Source organism: Ceratotherium simum, chromosome 15, assembly GCF_057802395.1.
Source record: "Ceratotherium simum simum isolate JZ-2026a chromosome 15, ASM5780239v1, whole genome shotgun sequence".
Lineage (NCBI taxonomy): Eukaryota > Metazoa > Chordata > Mammalia > Perissodactyla > Rhinocerotidae > Ceratotherium > Ceratotherium simum.
Genome location: NC_141914.1, coordinates 5,127,062 through 5,146,591, shown reverse-complemented (window position 1 = coordinate 5,146,591; position 19,530 = coordinate 5,127,062). Strand labels below are relative to the sequence as shown.

Below are 19,530 nucleotides of genomic sequence, written 5' to 3'. Positions count from 1 at the left end.
CAACTTATTCCAATAACATACACTCAAAAGCATATTTTGAAAGAGAAAACCTAGATGTAAAAGCAAGGTAATTTTCAGATAGTGTAGAGCAAGGTGGGATGAACTGCAGATGAGGAGTCAGGAGGGCTATATTTGGTTCTATCACAGCTGAGTGTGAAGATCTGGAAGTCACTCCACCCCTCTGGGCTTCACATTTGATAAGATTAAAGATGGTTTAGTTTTGAGATCAGTGTGCTCTATGACCTTGTGCCAGTCCATGAACTGTTTGTCACTGGTCCACAATGAGATAAGGAGGAGCCTGTACCAGACTGTCAATTAACTACTCCATTTAGCACACTGCTTAGTTGACTGACACTTTTTCAAAACAAGAAGTTTTTGATGAAGGAAAATAAAAACATTGACTTACATTCTGAGTCAAGTTTCTTATTTGATTGCAAACGAGCATTTAGTGCAGTACTCGTGTAGATTATTCTTAAAGACTCTTCTGTCAAAAAGTTTATAAAATTAGCTATGGCACTTACTGAAATCATGTGCTAATGGCTAAACCACATATGACTAAGGATTTAGAAGAAAAAGATAGCAAAGAGTACTAATAAAAGTGGTTCAAGTATTCTATTCCACCATCTATTCCCCAAATAGAGAAACAAACTGAGTTTAATAATGAACTAATTCAATAATTCAGATATCATTCTAAGAAAATCTTACCTTTCGATTGCCAAGATTTCTATTCCTGAAGCGCTGCTGTTTCCATACTTGAAGGTAATTAGCTCAGGATGTTTTTTTTTGGATGTAATTTTAACTACAGAATTTAGTGCTTGTCGAGACTGTATATAAGCCAATCCTTTCCGGGAAAGAATCTCCCTTAAACAGTACATATGTGTTGCAGTAACCAACAGATGACTTGAGAGGAAAAAAAGCATTAAAAACAAAAAGAATTTTAAAGAAATGTCATTCAAAACAGCTGTTACTTCAACAGCCCAAATTATAAAAACTGTTCCACTCCAGATGAAATTACTTTCAAGTTAAAAAATATAGGCAAAGGATCTATAAATAAATAAGCTACCTAATAAAAGCTTTTAATTTTCTTTTAGTTGTATGCAAAATTAATGTTTTATTAATAGATAATCCTATAACTGTTTAAGAGCAAAGTTTATATTTTATATAATAAAAAGTACAAATACAATTAGAAGTCATTAAAATAATAGATGTTTAGAATCTATTCTATATGATATATGGAATATACTACCTTTAAGACTTTTATGCTATTGTCTATATTCATAAACTATTCTCATTCAACATACCATAGCATATACTTAATATCCAAGACTTCTAGGCAATAGTTGGGCTGCCTTACATATTTTATAATATTCTATAACTGGATCCTGAAGGCAAAATGGGCACAGAATTATTAACAGCCCCCCGTGTCTCAGCTCACTTTAATATAGTGATAATACTCATAGACTTTTATGTAATACTGTAAGACAAATATCAGACAAGGCCAGAATGTGGAACATTCTGCAGAACAACTGGCCTAGACTCAAAGGATTCATTCAGCACGAAGGAAAGGGGGACGTGGTGGGGAAGGAGCAGTAATGTTGTACTGGGTGAGACTAAAGAGGTGTAACAAACAAATGCAAGGTGCGAACCATGACTGGATCCTGGATCAGGGAAGAAAAAAACAGACTACAAAAGATACTTGGGGACGCTGAAAAATGGGAGTGTAGTCTGTATGTTGAATGATGTTCATTTTCAAGGTTTTTAAAGATGTGATAATGCTATAGCAGTTGTGTAAGAGAATGTTCATCTTCTTGGGAGATTTATGCTGAAGCATTTAGGGATAAAGTGTCATATTTGTCAGCTTCTTCTGAATTGTTTGACAAAAGGGAAGTGTATGTGTGTATGATGTACATCCATAAATAGAAAGATGGGGCAGTGTGAAAAGAAGTTAAAAACTGTGAATCTAAGAGAGGCTTATAAGGATGTTCAATGTAGTTTCTTCAACTTTTTTGTTTAAATTTTTCAAAATAAAAAATTACATAAATATTTTTAAAAATCAAGACATATAATACAAATTGACAGAGTGAAATTATATCTTACTGTACTTGGATAAACAAAACTTCTTCTGCAGTTCAGTTTTATATTATTAACTTCCCTAAATTCAATTTTACTTCTAAAGAAGTCCTTTTAAAAAGTACCTAGGAAACATGTGTCCACTTTCTTTCACTTCTTTACAAGGAAAATGATGCTTGACGTCTGGCTTGTTTATCCAAGTCTGAATGTTTACAACCTCTTTTCTATCATCATCTGACATTGAAGAACTGTCGATTTCATCTGTAAAGAATTTAAAGTCTTAAAAGTGGGTATTACCAACTTTTTACTACTCAGCCATAAAAAAAGACAAAATCGTCCCATTTGCAACAACCTGGATGGACTTTGAGGATATTATGTTAGGTGAAATAAGCCAGACAGAGAGACAAACACCATATGATTTCACTCATATGTGCAAGATAAACACACACATGGACGAAGAGAACAGATTAGTGGTTATCAGAGGGGAGGGGGCTTGGGGGTGGGCATAAGGGGTAAGGGGTAAAGGGGCACATATATATGGTGACTGACAAATAATAATGTACAAGTGAAATTTCACAGTCATAAACTATTATGACCTCAGTAAAATTAAAAAAGTAAAAATAATTTTTTTTAAAGTGGTTATTACCAACTTTAAAAATGATACATTTCTTAACAGCCTGAAAATTTTTTCAGTAGTATTTTCAACATACAGACTGAAAAAAAAAAAACAATTCTAACCCTGTTACTGTATTTCCTGATGCCACTAGTACTGACACAGAAATATTATTATGAAACATCACTCTATGCAGTAAGAAAGTCAGATGAAAATACTGAGAGAATACACTTTTAAAAGATTAAACTATCTGAGGAATTGCAACTTGTTTTTGTTTTTGTTTTGTGAGGAAGATCAGCCCTGAGCTAACATCCATGTCAATCCTCCTGTTTTTGCTGAGGAAGACCCTGAGCTAACATCTGTTGCCAGTCCTCCTCCTTTTTTTTTTTTTTTCCCCTTTTTCTCCCCAAAGCCCCAGTAGGTAGTTGTATGTCATAGCTGCACATCCTTCTAGTTGCTGTATGTGGGACGCCGCCTCAGCATGGCTGGAGAAGCGGTGCGTCGGTGCGCGCCCGGGATCCGAACCTGGGCCACCAGTAGCGGAGCACACGCACTTAACCGCTAAGCCACGGGGCCGGCCCCCAGTGGTTTGGTTTATAGAACATAACTCTAATATGACTACTCTATAGAGAGATGGCTGAACTGTCCAGTAATAAGCACCTATCTTGAGGGAAAAGATGGCAGAGTTCATCTTCTCTTGCTGGTTTCTAAGAAAAATAACCAAAAAAAAACCATCCTGGGATAAATCTATTTAGTGTTTTTTTTTTTATAAGAAAAATATAAGACATTCTAATTATTTTATTTTTCTAATTCAAGAAAGGGGAACTACAGTCCTTAGGGTTAATAATTATAAATGTTCCTCCCTTTGTTTTCTAAGAAATACTTCAAAATATAAAGAGACATAATAAAACAAGGAAATCTCATACATCTATACACTTCCAGCTTAGACAAAGAAGTGAAGCCCTCATGTATCTCTCCCCAGTCACATCCCTGCTCCTTCCCCACTAAGAAATGGTGACTATGTGAATTTGGTGTTACCACTTCCACACACATCTTTACTTTAGCTATATATAAACGTCCCTAAATAATGTGTTTTGCATTTTAAGTAAAATTTATATAAACAGTAGATTTTTCAACTATTCTTCTGCAACTGCTATCCCACTCCTAACATTGTAAAATTTATCCATGTTGATACACATAGCTCTGGTTTTCCATTTTCATTACTGTGTAATTTTCCACAGTGTAAATGTGTAGGTATATATATAATATATGCAAATATACCATAATTTATTCATCCATTTGCCTCTCCCCACTGTTAAAGGAAGGAGTTAAAATATTAATGTAGAGATAGAGACTGATGGATAACAGGAAGATGGCAATAGAGCAGGGTAAAAAAAAAAAAAAAAGGAGAAAAACAATTAGAAATAGCACACAGAAAATTGCATTTACCTCAATCCAAGCTTTCAGAAAGGTGATTTTGCAATATCTATTAAGGTATCAAATGTGATTCCCTATAATGTAGCAATCTTACTGCTAAGAATTTACCCCCTGGATATACTTGCAAAAGTTTATCTACATATATGTATAAAAATATCCATGCCATTTGAAACAGAAAAAAACTGGAAAATTACCAGTGTCAACTGGGAGAAGACTGATTAAATAAATTATGGTATGTTTATATGATAGAAACAGAAATTGAGGAGGTATATGGGCTGAGACAGAAAATATGCAACATGTATTAAGTGGAAGAGGCAAGGTGAGATTTGGGGGTATCTTTTTCTTATTTTGTACGTTTATATACTGTTTTATTTTTTTTATAACTCAATACACATATTAACTATGATTACTTAACCAGGGTAATCTGGGCAGTGGGATTATGAACCAAAGTAAGAAATTATTTTTAAAAATACCAAGACAGCCACGGAGGATGACAATTTCCCTGGCACAACAGCCCCATCTTGTGGCCCTTCAGGATATTGCCTCCGGTCTCAAAAGGCTCTCTTCAGATGTCTCCATTTTGTTAATTCCCTGCACTTCAGTCCTATGACTCTCAATCTCCTCGCTGGGTGGATCAAGGGGATTTAAATCCAATCCCACGGATTTAAATACTATTTCTACACTGATAATCCCCCGATTATCACCAGCTTAGGGTTCTCTCCTCAGTTAAAGATGCCTATAACAATTGCCTACTCAGTATTGCTGCTTGGGTTTCTAACAGGCGGAACTTAAGATGTCTGAAACCAAACTCTTAATAGAAAAACCACAGATCTCCAATCTCCTCTACAGAATCTCCCTGTGTCTTCTTAGAGCAGTTGTTCAGCTAGTCCCAGAATGACCTCTAGAATCCCTCCTGGTACCTGGGGAAAGCAGTCTACAGAGAAGTGTATTACCACACCTGTGTCGTATTCTTCTTCATCCCCAATGCTGAAAACAGGCTTCACGCCTCGGTAAGGCTTGCCCACTCTGTCACTGCTGCTCACATGCCTATATGCAAATAATTTTAGGGGGAAACCATCACTTTAGAAGTTATCAAAGATATTCACCAAGTACATCTGAATATACAAACAAAATGTGAATGTTCTTTGTCCACCACCATGTACTACCCAGTTTTACAACAGTGAAGGTTAAGGAAATTGAAACAAAATAAGGAAATTATGTTAGCAAAAAGGGCATAAGGTCTTGATAGGCTGAATGCTTTCAAATCTGTGAAAATTAAATTTTAAACAATTTTAATATTCATATTAAAACCAATGCTTAGATCTGTGTGGCCTTAGGGAAGTTACTTAACCTCACTGTGCTTCTGTTTCCTTACCTGTAGAATGGTGATAACAACATCTACCCTTTATCGTTACTGGGAGAATTAAATCAGTTAATATTTTGTAAAGTTCTTAAAACAATGCCTGGCATATAGTAAGTGTTTGTTACATACATGTTTGTTAGACAAAAAGGATTACAGAACCAAATATCAAATTCCAGTAGGAGTGCTTAAGGCTTCTCATATGGGTGCAAGCATCTTAAGGTTTTTCCTCCCATTTTTTATTACTGTTACTTTTGTTGAATAGAAACTAAGATGCTACTTCTTTTATATAAATGTCAATAAACTATGAAATGAATCTGCCTTTCTTTTTCAAGTGGCAGAAGCATCAACAACATGTAAACTCAAACGCAATCAGTTCTGCAGGAAGTAGGACCTCTCCTTGATATAAAAATTTAGACTTCATTACTCTTCAGGTAATCTAAAGTAAACCGAGAAGTAAAATTAAAATACTTCAAAAAAATACATGTTTCTGGGGGAAAAGTATTGTATTATTTGAAGGATAAGTTTCAGTTAACATTATCTACGATGAAGGAAACCTGTGGCTTTTTTCTTTGTCATATATCAAGAGATAGTCCCATGTGGAAAAAAATCAAGTTACAGGTCTTTACTTAGTCTTAGAATTCAATATTCCAGAAGACAGACATCAAATTTGTATTTTAAATAATTTCCTAATAGATATCATCAATAAAAAATGATAACATGGCCTAACTAATTTTGTTGAAATAGGCTTAAATCTTTACTTCTCCCAAAACAACATAAAAAGCCAATGAGAGTTGAGAATATAACAGACACTCTTTGGGAATTATAAGTTAGATTAGTTAAAAATCATAAAATCATTTGATTTTATGTTAAAACATATGTAATATAAAATTATCCTCTAAATTATCAAACTCTGCTCATTTGAGACAGAAAATGAAAGAAACAATTCAAACACCTATGAAACTTAGATTCCGCTTTCTTACAAAAGGCAAAGATGAAAATAATATAGCTTTATCTAAAAATACTTTAGTGCCGTCTAGATTATAAAATTGTAAGAGATTAAGTTATTGTTCTCTCCTGATATTAAAGCAAAATTAAACTGCTAAACATAGAAAGTAACAAAGGTAATGTTTACAGTAAATGCTTGAACCAGAATACAAGTATGAATAAAGTGACAATCCAAAAGAACCAAGTAATTTATTATTTATCTAGATTTATAATACAATGCAGTTTTTATAAGCAAGATTGCTAAAGCTTACTGAGATAGTTCTAAAACTATCTTACTGAGATAGTTCTGGCTAAAAACGAAATTCAAAGGCTAGACTCTTTGTATTTTATTTTTTTATAATTTTATTTATTTATTTTTCCCCCAAAGCCCCAGTAGATAGCTGTATGTCATAGTTGCACATCCTTCTAGTTGCTGTTAGACTCTTTTTAAAAAGCAGTATATCTATACTTTTTTAGCTAAAGTAATAACAAACAACTACAAAATAGCTGGACCAGTTTTTAACTTAATTTACTGAATTCAGAAAGAAATTCATTCTAACTTGTCTCTAAATTCTATTTTCAAAATAGTTATAAAACTTCCTGTGGACCAGAGAAGATAAATTTTTTGAAAATTAAGAATTTGGAAGAAAACTTGGGAGTTAAATAAAATTAGACTAATTCAATGGTCCTAACAAAAGAAAGTAGAATGATGATTCACAAATAGACTATAATTTTTAAAGAAGCAATTTCCTTTAAACTTTTAGATAAAATTATAATAGAAGCCCTGTAATTGGCATTGTGCGGGAACAGTCACAGTAAATAAAAATTCTTATCAGTAAGTTGCGAGTAAATTACTGTTTTTTTTTTTTTAAAGATTTTATTTATTTATTTTTTCCCCCCAAAGCCCCAGTAGATAGTTGTATGTCATAGCTGCACATCCTTTTAGTTGCTGTATGTGGGACGCGGCCTCAGCATGGCCGGAGAAGCGGTGCACGCCCGGGATCCGAACCCGGGCCACCAGCAGGGGAGCGCACGCACTCAACCGCTAAGCCACAGGGGCGGCCCCTGTAAATTACTGTTTTTAAAAATGCTTCTAGTCACTAAAAATATTGAAATGACCTGAGAAGTCAACTCCATTATTTCAAAGCTTAACTTACATTCACATTCAAAGTATGACTAGAATTTCTTTTAAAATGTTCACAGGTATTGCTATAATTGATATTCTCATTTAAATTGCAGAAAAATTCTGTGAGTGTAAAAACTGTAAAGCCATAAAGAAGTATGAAGTTCATAAAGTTCTTTTGCTCATCCTAACTGAAGATCCAGTGGACTTTTAAACTTGAACCTTATGGAATCCAATGACAAGTAGCCCATCTGACCACGGGCAGAGAAGAGATGAATTATATGTTAACATGATCAGCATGACCTAATCTCTTTCAAGGAAAACCAAAGGTAGCACCCTAGAACTGTGGTTCTTTGGCACCGATTTATATATGTTAACTCATAACCTAAATACATATATCTTATTAAGAAAAATCTAAAAATATTATAAAATTACATAATGTACAGGAATTAACACTTGGAACCATGAACTGTGCCTTTGTCAGGTGCTATAACTACTTGGGGCCAGAGACAGAAGTAAAGCTCACACCCTGCCCACTCTGAGCCTCCATATCTTCTGTCTCACTTCCTCCATCTCAGAATAAAAACTGCAGGTTTTATGAAGTTCTTGGGTTCGAATGTACTTGATTTTCATCTGAGGAATGGGAGATTTAAAGAAACATGCAAGGGAAAAAAAATTAAAATGATCAAGCAAAAAACAAAAAAGAAACACAGTTCAATCAGCATCACACACTCCTAAAAGCAGAATAAGAAGAGTTTAGCATCTGAGACAGCTGCATGAAAGTTGAGCCAAGACAGCATGAGGCACGCTAAGAGACAAGGACAGTCCACAAAGCTGCTCTACTCATTGGCTTACCGCTCTGTACATGTTCTGTCTGGCCAAGGAAGATTGAAAGACATTCTACAGCAAATTGAGGTAGAGGACAGAACAAAATGATTATTAAAAACACAACAGCTTCAAAACAAAAAATACAGTATAATCAGTTTTTCTAACCCAGAGTGTACATTATAAAGAAAATATTTTCATCAACCCAAGTACAAAGAAAAACAAAGAAAAGCCAGTTTCAAGTGATTCTTTAACAAAGACAATAGTCTTTTCAACTTAGAGTTACCACTAGTTCATTTTAAAATAAAATTGTAAATGTTCATGCTACAAAATGCAGCAATAGTGGTACCCTAATTTAGAATGCACTAACTAAAAGTAAAAAGGCTTTTGAAAGAAGACAATTTTAAAGAGCAAAAAAAATCTTTCAGGCTTGATAAAACACTTTAATGTTATGTATCAGCTGACCATTTTAGACAAGGCACAATTTTTTGGCTTACTGAAAATAACCTACTCTCTTCTTCACTATTTACTAAATGGGAAAAAAATGTACTTTGGTATGCATATGTGCCGTACTAAATAAAGTGACAACAGTAAATTCCTGTCATTCAGTTCTTAAAGTCAGATATTTCAACTTTCCTAGGATACTGCAAATAAGACATGAGAGTGAAATTAAATACTGTAACACATTTCCAAGATCAGGCTTGCTTAGAAACAAATTCTGCACTGGAATTACTAGGTTAGCTTTGAACTCTAGGAAGAAGAAAGATCAATTATACTAATATGTGGAGAAAGAAACATACCGTGCACCACAGTTCCAGTAAGAAACAATATAACAGACATTCTTAACTTCGCTTATCACTTGTTAGCTGTATCCTTCATTTGTAATTCATGGGAAAATACGGGTCACTTATATTCTGTGAACAAAATTCTATGAAGATCTGAACTCTTAAACTTAAGAATATGGGTTTCTGCTTTATTTAGCATGACCAAATTTTCTAGGTTTTAAATTCCTGGAGCAGAGGAAGAGTTCCTGCTATGAGATTACTATATGTAGTAGATGATTCCCATCCATCTGACATGTGCGAAGCAACTACTATACGAAGTATAATACACATAATGGCATCTGAATATTTTTTTAAACAAATGGCATGAAGGGGCAGAATCACTATTTGTGTCTTATTCTGAGCAGTGGAAGAAGAGAGAGGAATCTTTGTAGTCAAATTTTACAGCAATAAAGGACATCTCTGCAACCATAATGAAAACTGGAATCATCCAGTAAAAAAATGTACTTTATGATCCTTTTCTAGAACACAGTCAATTCAACTAACATTTACTGTAAGACACTTTTCTTTAATTACTCATCATAAAACTCATACCATATAAGCAACTCACCGGTCCACAGGAGTTGATGTATTCTCAATAAAACTGATAACTTTTTCCCTGACATTAACGGACTTTGTCTTCAAAGCAACAGTCATTTTATTTACTAGTGATTTCATTCCTCTATCATTTGAGCCATTAGAAGATTCACCCTGAAAAAAAAGAACTTACTGATGAATTAACTGCTCTCTAAATGATTAGCAGACACACTACTGCTAAAGGTTATCTGGATGTTATAGACTGAACTGCATGTCCCCCATCCCCCTATATTCATATGTTAAAGTCCTAACTCCCAGTACACCTCAGAAAGTGACTATTTGTGAAGATAGGGCCTTTAAGGGCCTTTAAAGATTAAATTGAGGTTAAATGAGGTCATATAGGTGAGCCCTAATCCAACATGACTGATGCCCTCATAGGAAGGGGGAGACATCACGGACATACATGCACAGAAAAGGGGCCATGTGCAAACACAGCAAGAAGGCGGCCATCTACAAGCTGAAGAGAGAGACTCCAGGAGAAACCAAATCTGCGAACCCTTCAATCCCAGGCCTCTAGTCTCCAGGACTATGAGAAAATAAATTTCTGCTGTTTAAGCCACGCAGTCGGTTGTATTTTGTTATGGCAGCCCTACGACACTGATAAACTAGGTGAAACCATCTTAGGAATGTAAGGTAGAAATGAAAAATGAGGATATATATTGTACATATAAATGTGTGGATTCTGAAATTACCTTCCATATTCAATAAGAAATAAAGTTATTGATCTTTTCTTAACTCAGATTACTGTATAAAAATAAGCAAAAGTGTAATCAGAATATTACTCATGTAGCTAAATTTTCAAACATTATTCCTTGTAAATGTTTGCTTTTTAAAACATTCTCACTTAGGCATCTACTTTCTCAAGAAAAGTTATCCTTATGTACCTAATGTAATACAAGGATGAGAATAATTCTTAAACTGCTTCATGGGACTGCTCACACACACCCCAGGGGGCAGGCTGCTGCTCCCATCCACCCCAGGGGGCAGGCTGCTGCTCCCACACACCCCAGGGGGCAGGCTGCTGCTCCCACACACCCCAGAGGGCCAGTTGGTGATAGGTGTCAAAAATTTAAGTGTGCCTATCTTTTTCCCATTAATTCCTTTTCAGAATTTATGGGAAGGAAATAATCAATATGTGCTCTAGGATTTAGGTACCATTTGATGGAAAATTATACTGACATAAAAAAATTCTTTAAGAAAAGCATTTTAAAATGCTAGAAAATGCTCATACATTCAGTGAAGAAGTAGAAAACAAAACTATATGTACACTCTGATCCTGTACTTTTAAAATAAAATACTAAAATACACATGTATTAAAAAAGATTCGTGGTGTAGTGGTTAAATTCAGCGCACTATGCTTCGGCGGCCCAGGTTCACAGGTTCGGATCCCAGGCGTGGACCAACACCACTCATCAGCCATGCTAAGGTGGTGACTCACATACAAAATAGAGGAAGACTGGCACAGATGTTAGCTCAGGGCTAATCTTCCTCACCAAAAAAAAAGTTTGAAGAAAATATTTCAAATATGATAGCAGTTATCTCTGTTAGGGTTACAGGGATTTTGTTTTCTCTATACTTCTCACATTTACATTTGATGCTACAATGAATATGTGTTATTTTTATTTTTACGATAAATAAGTCATTAACTAAATAAAACAAAAACCATGTTTCTATTTTTATATCCAAATTCAAAACCGAATTAAACAGACTGTGGAAATTCTTTGGTACTTTTGCATATAACACATCTTTAAGACAGTTTCTCTAATGGCCTCAATCGTTATTTTTCAAATCTGAAGATAACAACTTCAACAGAAAGACTACCTGAGGTTGTGGGTGGGAATATAAATTAGAATACTGTTTGCTGGAGGGCAATCTGATAATAATACAGAATTCTAAGAATTTTGAGATATAATCTTTTGATCAAGTTATTCCATTTCTAGGACTAAATAATCATGGCGTATACAAAGATATTACTACAAAAATTAATTATAATAGTGTTTATAACAGAAAAAAGACTAGAAGTAATGTAAATGTTCAACAACAGGGGACTAATTGAATAAATTATAATATATACATACAATGGAATACTATTTATTCAAAATGAAAACAGCAAATGTTTATTAAATAACTGGTGATCTTACACGAAGAGCTCTTAGATATCTAGAGAATCAAGTTGAAAACATAATTCTCAGAGAAGCCTTATCTACTGACAATCTGACAATGATTTGCTTTGACTTAAATGGCTGAAGATAAACCTCCACCATCTATGAGTTACAATTTTATAATAACTACTATTAAACATGTGACAGGTACTACACTTTACATTCACTTGCGCATTTAATCCTCACATCATCCTTACGAGGAAGGTTCTGTGATGATCATCTCTACTGCACAGATGGAGAAACCAGAGCTAAAAGATCTTGCTGGAAATCGTGAAGTAAGTAAGTTGTGGAGATAAAACCTGAACACCCAAGTACGTCAGACTGGTAAGTCCAAACTAATAACCATGACCCTGTAATGCAGTTTTCCTTCTATTTGTTTTAAAGAATGATGATTAGGTAGATGAAGACTATTACTTGTTAAGAAAATGATTTAATGACATTTAATTAAACTAACATGAAATACTGAAAAAGCATAAAAGACTTATTGCCCAAATATTTCCAAATTAGAACAGAAAAATGGATTTATCCACTACAGCAAAACCCCGCAGTAACATACATCTCAGTAACTAAAAATTAAATATAATGGGATTGGCAATCAGTTCCTGTCTTCCTCTGCCCAGCACATTCTCAAATATGGGTAGACTGAAGTTCTAATCACGTAAGTTTGTGGTGGGGAGGGGTACAGACGTGGCATGCACGAGATGTGACCATGAACTCAGTATTCTCCTGGCTCAAACTTATTGGGAGATTCCTAGAACCAGCTCTCTTAAGAGTCTCAGCTAGTCACTGGACTCAGAATTATCTCCACTGATATTTAAGCTGAATAAATTTCCACTGAAGTGGAAAATTATCGCTAGGTGATACCAAACCACAGTGGGACAGGGAGAAATCTGAATGCAGCACATGGACCTCCAGAACTCTTGCTAATTTTGCTGTGCAGGCCTGCTCCATCATTTCATTACCTTCACAATAATATGACTCCTCATTGTATGTGTTTGAAATATTTTGACTCCATTTCTGTTATGGTGGGGGTTTAGTAGTTAATCATCTTTTCTGGGCATTTATCCAAATTTAGTGACATGTTCTACACATACACTTACATCAACAGAAGAATTGATACTGCTCCTTGAGCCTGAGGTACTAGCAATCCAATGACCATATCCATTTTCTGGTCCATCCACGTTAATGTCTGCCAGGTGCTGCTGCAGTGCTTAAGATCAACAAGAAGAAAAAAAAAGAAACCTGACATATCAATCCCCTTTGGAAAGATTTATTACCAGAGAAGTATAATAAACATGTCACAGCCAAATGAAAAAGGATCCCAGGACATAATCGCAGTTCTTTCTTGCTGTACCTCTGCAAAGGAGTAAAGGACTCCAGGCTACAGAAAGCCTCCCTCTTCCTCTTCTCCTTCCTTCTAAAGCCCTCTGTACACATATAACTTTTCTTAACTGACCCTAAGGGTGACAATAACTATATATAGGCTTGATGTTTTCCTCTTTGGAAGGTTATCTTTCAAGTATTAACAGATACTCTCAGCCACACTTTTATGACATAAAGGATTAATAGAAAACCTATCGTGGCTTTTGTTTTACCATAAGGAGACATCAATTAATCTTCCCCATAATAAAGAAGCAGTCTTAGGCATTAACTGCTATGGAAAGTTATTCTTGGAAAAGAAATAATTCATAGTTTAGAAAAAAGTTTCTAAAACCTAGACTATACTAAAAAAGAATTCTTTTCAGACACTTCTGAGAACAAACTTAATAACCAAGTTTTATATTATGTTGTCAGAATTCCTAATAAATAACACTGGGTCTAAGGCCAATACCCGCTTAACACTACTTTTATTCAAATAATCCCTTTTCTAGATCGCCCTGGGTATGAGCCTTAAAGGTAGTTAGTTATCAGGCCATGATATATAGGAGATAATCATAATCCTTGCTAATAGCAACAAAGACCAAGAGGGAATAGATCCTAATCTATCAAAAATTCTAAGTTATAACATAAGAAGATTATATTAGGTCAGAACTTAATCCTTATAAGACTCCCATGATTCAAAGTAAGATTCTATTACCTTCAACAAATATTAATTTGATTTTATTATTAATTTTTCCCAGTACTTACAATTCAGTATTTTTATATCTCTTTTCCTGTCTTTTAACGTAATACAGGCTCTTTATTTTTTAATTGAAATCTATTTGACATATATAACACTGTGTAAATCTAAAGTATACAACATGTTGATCTGATATATTTGTATAGGTAATATGATTTCCATTGTAGCAATAGTTAGCACCTCCATCACATCAAATAATTACCATTTCTTTTTTGTGGTGAGAATAGCTAAGATTTAGTCTCTTTACAAAAGTCTGATGATTATAATACCATATTGTTGTCTATATTCACTATATCATGCATTAGATCTCCAAGACTTATTTATCCACTAGTTGCAAGTCTGTCCTCTTAAATAACATCATTTGTGAAGAAAGACAGGCTCTTTTTAAATCTTATTACCTTGACCTAATCCTTCGTAAATTCTCAAATATTTGCATGCAGAGATTTTGTCAATTATTTTACTATCCTGGATTACCAGATATTAGTCTGCAGATTTGAAAAGAACAGCTTATTTGTTTTATTCCATTCAGTCAACTTTTTTTTTAGCAGCTAATACCATCAAGTAGTTCAAAAATAAAATGAAAACAAAACAAAACAAAATGCCAATAATACAAAGCGTATAGGGTAGAAGTCTTCCTCACTCTATTTCCCAGTCCTATCTGTTCCTCCTCCGGAGACAAATCATGTGGGCAGTTTTTCAAGCATCTTTACAAAAATATTTTTTACAAATACAAGCTAATTAAATACTGATTCATTTCAATTGCTTATTATGTTTGTCTGTTATCTGTATGTCCTACTGGCCTTGCCTTTTCTGAAAATACTGAATGACTGAAGAGAGAGTGCACCCATTAACTAATTTGGTCACTCCAAATCAGCTCTGGTGATAATGTAATTTCCTCTGAAAAGTGGAGGCAAAGGGATTAATAAATTAAAACCTTACCCATAAATCCTCCACTGGCAATGCTCACATATTCTTTGTTTTTCTGTAATGGAAAATAAAATTTAAATTATTCCAAAATGCAATTTAATTAAAACTTCTGATAGTTCTATAAATATTGACAAACATAATATAAAGTTATATATTAAATTTCTGGACTTTTTCTTTTCTCTAACATTTTGGACTTTGGCACAGAGAGGTACATATGTTTTCCTTGTGTATTGTAAGGTCTGGTGCTTGGGTAGGAAGAAGGGGATGACTTCATGGCTTCTAACAAGACTGTGACTTTATTTGTATTATAGTTCCAATAGTGCAATAAAAAGTCAAACTAAAAATCAGTTAAATTGTATTTTTGGATTTTATTTGAGTGGTTTTTAAAAGTATTCAAAATATTTTGTGTGCTTTATAAAAAGGAAACATAAAAGCAAATATTACAGCTAATTATGAAGAAGAAATGACATCATTTTACAAACTACTAAAAACTAATGGATCTAAACAATGATAAACAAAAAAAAGAGACACAAAAAAGAGAAATATCTGGGCAGTATTTACCTCCTGATGGAAGTACACAGCACCCAGGACTTCCTGTCCCCCCAAAAAGTAATCTGATCAAAGCTCTGGATCTAATGACTAGTTTACAAGAAACACCAGGACAGAATCTGATAAACACCACCATGTGAGTACAATCAGCAAAATCCAGAATGTGGGAAACTAAGACAACAGTAACCAGTTTTTTCCAACAAATATACGCAAGGAAAACAATTAGGAAAAGGAACCTATAAATTAAAAGAGACTTTAAAGATATCAACCAAGTGTAATGTCTTATTTTGGATCCTGGGAAAATCAGGAAAACTTGAACCCTAGTTAGATTTTTTATAATAAAGTATAATAATGATAATGTGGTCATGTCTTTATAAAGAGCTTATAGGGTTCAATTTTCCCTACTTTGGATGTCTGAAATTTTCCATGATAAAAATTGGGGAAAAAATTTCTAAAACTACAACAAGAACTTGAATTATAAAAAAAAAGTACACAATATTCCAAATTCTTGCCATCTGACAGCCTTCACAATACACAGTTTATACCACAGCATTTTTAAAATAGGCCAATTAAATTCATAAGTAAAATGAGTTTGAGTCCCTATTTTTGTTTTTCTGTGTAAGTTTCTAAAAATCTTTCCATTAATAAGGTATAAAATTATCTTATAATCCCTCTCCCAAATACCTTGTTCCTTCTCTGATTTTGTCTTTTAAGGATTCTGTCTTTTGACTAATTTTCTCAAACCAGATTCCCAGTAAAATACAATATGAATAGAAATGGATTGAAACTGAGTGACTTGTATAACACCATGCCTACTATCTTCCTGATTCCATAGTTCAGGGTCATACAAAGTGAGGATTTTAACGTATAAACTACTGAAGAATACCTAATAAACAACTATTTTTATAAAGAAAGAGCCATCACTGAGTGAAGCTTTGTAGAGAATGTAGAGGGACAAGTTGTATACAATCACTAATACAAATTAGTTGTGCTAAAGATAACAGTCAAACACAAAAAGGAAAGGTGGCTAAGTGTCGTGAATAAATATACATGTATATTTATTCAATTTCAAAGTGAAGATATTAAAATGAATTATATAGCTACTGTAAAAAGTACTAGGGCTGGGGCGGGCCCGGTGGCATAGCAGTTAAGTGCGTGAGCTCTGCTTCGGCAGCCCGGGGTTCACAGGTTCGGATGCAGGGCATGCACCAACACACCGCTCATCAAGCCATGCTGTGGCGGCGTCCCATATAGAGTGGAGGAAGATAGGCACGGACGTTAGCCCAGGGCCAATCTTCCTCAGGAAAAAGAGGAGGAGTGGCATCGGATGTTAACTCAGGGCTGATCTTCCTCAAAAAAAAAAAAAAGTACTAGGGCAAGAAAAGGCATAAAGAGCAATGCAACAGAATGATCCAGAAATAGACCCTAATGCATTGAGGAACTCACTATATTAAAAAGGTGGTATTTTAAGTTGACAGCACAACTAGTTAGATACCTGAAAAAAAATTTTTTTTTATTCCTACCTCACTTCTGACACAAATTCCAGACATTCTGAGACCCCTATATTCTAAATACTCTACTATAAAAAATACAAAACAATTTTTTATTGTTCGTTTATTAAACAAGCTACGATGTCCGTAGGTATCATGACAAGAAAAGTTTAACACTGAGTACAAGGGTCCATGACTAAAAATAATATATGGAAACAAGCTATGTTTTTTAGTTTCCACTTACACAGCAAACATAAAAAATAAACCATATAAGCATTCGAGAAAAATCTGAGGGAGAAGATCTTTCTTGGCAAGACATAAAACCAATAAGCTGTGAAGAAAAAATACAAATAAGTTTGACAATGTATATAACAGCACAAAATTACCTATGAGAATTTCTTATAGTGATAGCAAAAACCAAGCAAAATTGAAATCATCTACAGCATACCTGTAGAAAGTGTGCCAAGACCATGTTCATATACATGTCTTCTTCCTCTCTGCCACTGCCCATGAAACAGAGGTGCTCCCCGCCAGCAATGGAGCCAGACTCAATGGACTGCTTCTGTGCTTCCAGCAAGGATTTTACTGACTGTGCAAACTCGGATGGATTCTGGAGCATCTAGACAGTTTTTCAAAAATTAAAAATGTGACATGCCTGTATTTCACATACATTTGCAAAACTTGAAATATTTTTCTAGGGAAAAAAACAATATTTAAATACCCACCATGAAAACAAAGGAAAAAGAAAAGGCTTTTATAAATAAAATCCCTAGGATAAGAGAAAAGAAATGTGTATGAATGTGCCTATAATACATTAGAACAAAAGTTGAAAATTTACCAAAAAATTAAATTATGCAAATAAAATACTCGACTATAAAAAAATTTGTTTTTATTGTTTGTTTCTTAAACAAGCCATGATGTCCTTAGGTATCATGAAAAGAAAAGTTGAACACTGAGTACAAGGGTCCATGACTAAAAATAATACATGGAAACAAGCTATATTTTTTAGTTTCCACTTACATAGCAAACCATGTATTTCTTACAGGACAATCAGAAAAAGCAGAAGCCATTTATTTATCAGCACTACTCTAGGTACTAGAGATACAAGGATGAAAAAATTAATTTATTACCCTCAAGGAAACAGATATGCCAATAATTACAAAAGTCTGTTATAACTGTTATAATGGGGCTATATAAAAAGCACAGTGAAAATCCAATAGAAAAATGGACAAACCACAGAAAAGCAATTTGTAAAAAAAAAAAAAAATAGTACACTTGCAAAAAGACACTTAACATCACTAGTAATTACTACTGTTTTTTACCCATCATTCTCATAAAATAAAAATTAACTGGTAATGTGCAACAATGCTGATGATATGAAACAATCATTCTCATTTACAGTTGTAAAGTGTAAGCTGGTTCAGCCTTTTTAAAGGGCAATATGGCAGTCTCTAGTAACATTTTATATGCCCACATCCCTCAACATCAACAATTCTACTTTTAGGAGTCTATTTTATAGAAATATTTACAGGAGTTCACAAAGTATGTACAAGGATGTTAACTGCAGCATTGCTTATTATAAGAAAACTGAAAACAACACAAATGTACATCAACTGGGCAATAAATTATGGTATACCTGTACCATGGACTGCTATACAGCCATTAAAAAGAATGTACTTAAATGGAAAGATCTCCAAGAAACTGTTAGGCCAAAAAGCAAGTGAACTGTTAAGTGAAAAGTCAAGTGAAAAAAAGTGAACAAGAAATATGTAAATACATATTAAAGGTCTGGAAAATTAAACAAGCTGATAACAACAGTTATCTCTGGAGATATTCTTTGAGTTTTTTCTTAAAAATCAAGTATTCATGAACGACTTGAGTAAATTTTTAAATTAAGCATAAAAGGACCATCTAAGTCTTCCTAGATGAATGGAGGAAGAGGAGGTCACTGTCAGGATGCAGACGCGCTAGGATGGCCTTCCTCACCTGCAGCCCAAACTCTCTGGGTTGTTCTACCTCACTGTCCATGAGTATCCCCTCAACACCACCTAGGCCCTTCTACACGCCTTTCAGCGCAGCGTCAACGTTTTCAGACAAGTTGGGAAGAAGTGCAGATTGCACAGTCAGCAAAAGGGTTACTCCTCTTTCTGTCTTCCCATCTCTGAGGCTCTAATAACCCCAGAATGGCTTAAATGATGTCAGTCCTAGTTCTACCAATTGCTCTAAGCATCTCTGAAGTATTCATTTACTTCATCTACTCTTTCAATTAAAGTGACCCTACGATAGCAGTTTTAACAACTGAACATCTATATGCCAGACATTACTCATTAAATATTAGTTTATTAGTATATGCACTAAGTACTAATGATGCAAAAAAGTCTTATAATAAAAACTCTTAGAATAATTACCCAATTATAATAAGAGCTAATATTTATATAGTACTTACAAGG

General features: G+C 34.2%; 1 protein-coding gene across 3 annotated transcripts in view; it reads right to left on the bottom strand.

Annotated features, from left to right (window-relative positions):
* The window catches only part of TBC1D23 (TBC1 domain family member 23), a 54,684-nt gene that overhangs the window by 1,768 nt on the left and 33,386 nt on the right, over window positions 1-19,530 (bottom strand). For 2 of the 3 annotated variants that reach the window (XM_004439951.3, XM_087439501.1), the window contains exons 11-18: window positions 17,529-17,699; window positions 15,054-15,096; window positions 13,096-13,205; window positions 9,808-9,947; window positions 8,446-8,490; window positions 5,079-5,167; window positions 2,196-2,331; window positions 706-900 (exon numbers count right to left, since the gene is read on the bottom strand). In XM_004439951.3, the coding sequence (XP_004440008.2) occupies window positions 706-900; window positions 2,196-2,331; window positions 5,079-5,167; window positions 8,446-8,490; window positions 9,808-9,947; window positions 13,096-13,205; window positions 15,054-15,096; window positions 17,529-17,699 (929 nt within the window). The remainder of the gene's footprint in view (window positions 1-705; window positions 901-2,195; window positions 2,332-5,078; window positions 5,168-8,445; window positions 8,491-9,807; window positions 9,948-13,095; window positions 13,206-15,053; window positions 15,097-17,528; window positions 17,700-19,530) is intronic. The other variant, XM_087439502.1, reaches the window with a different exon arrangement.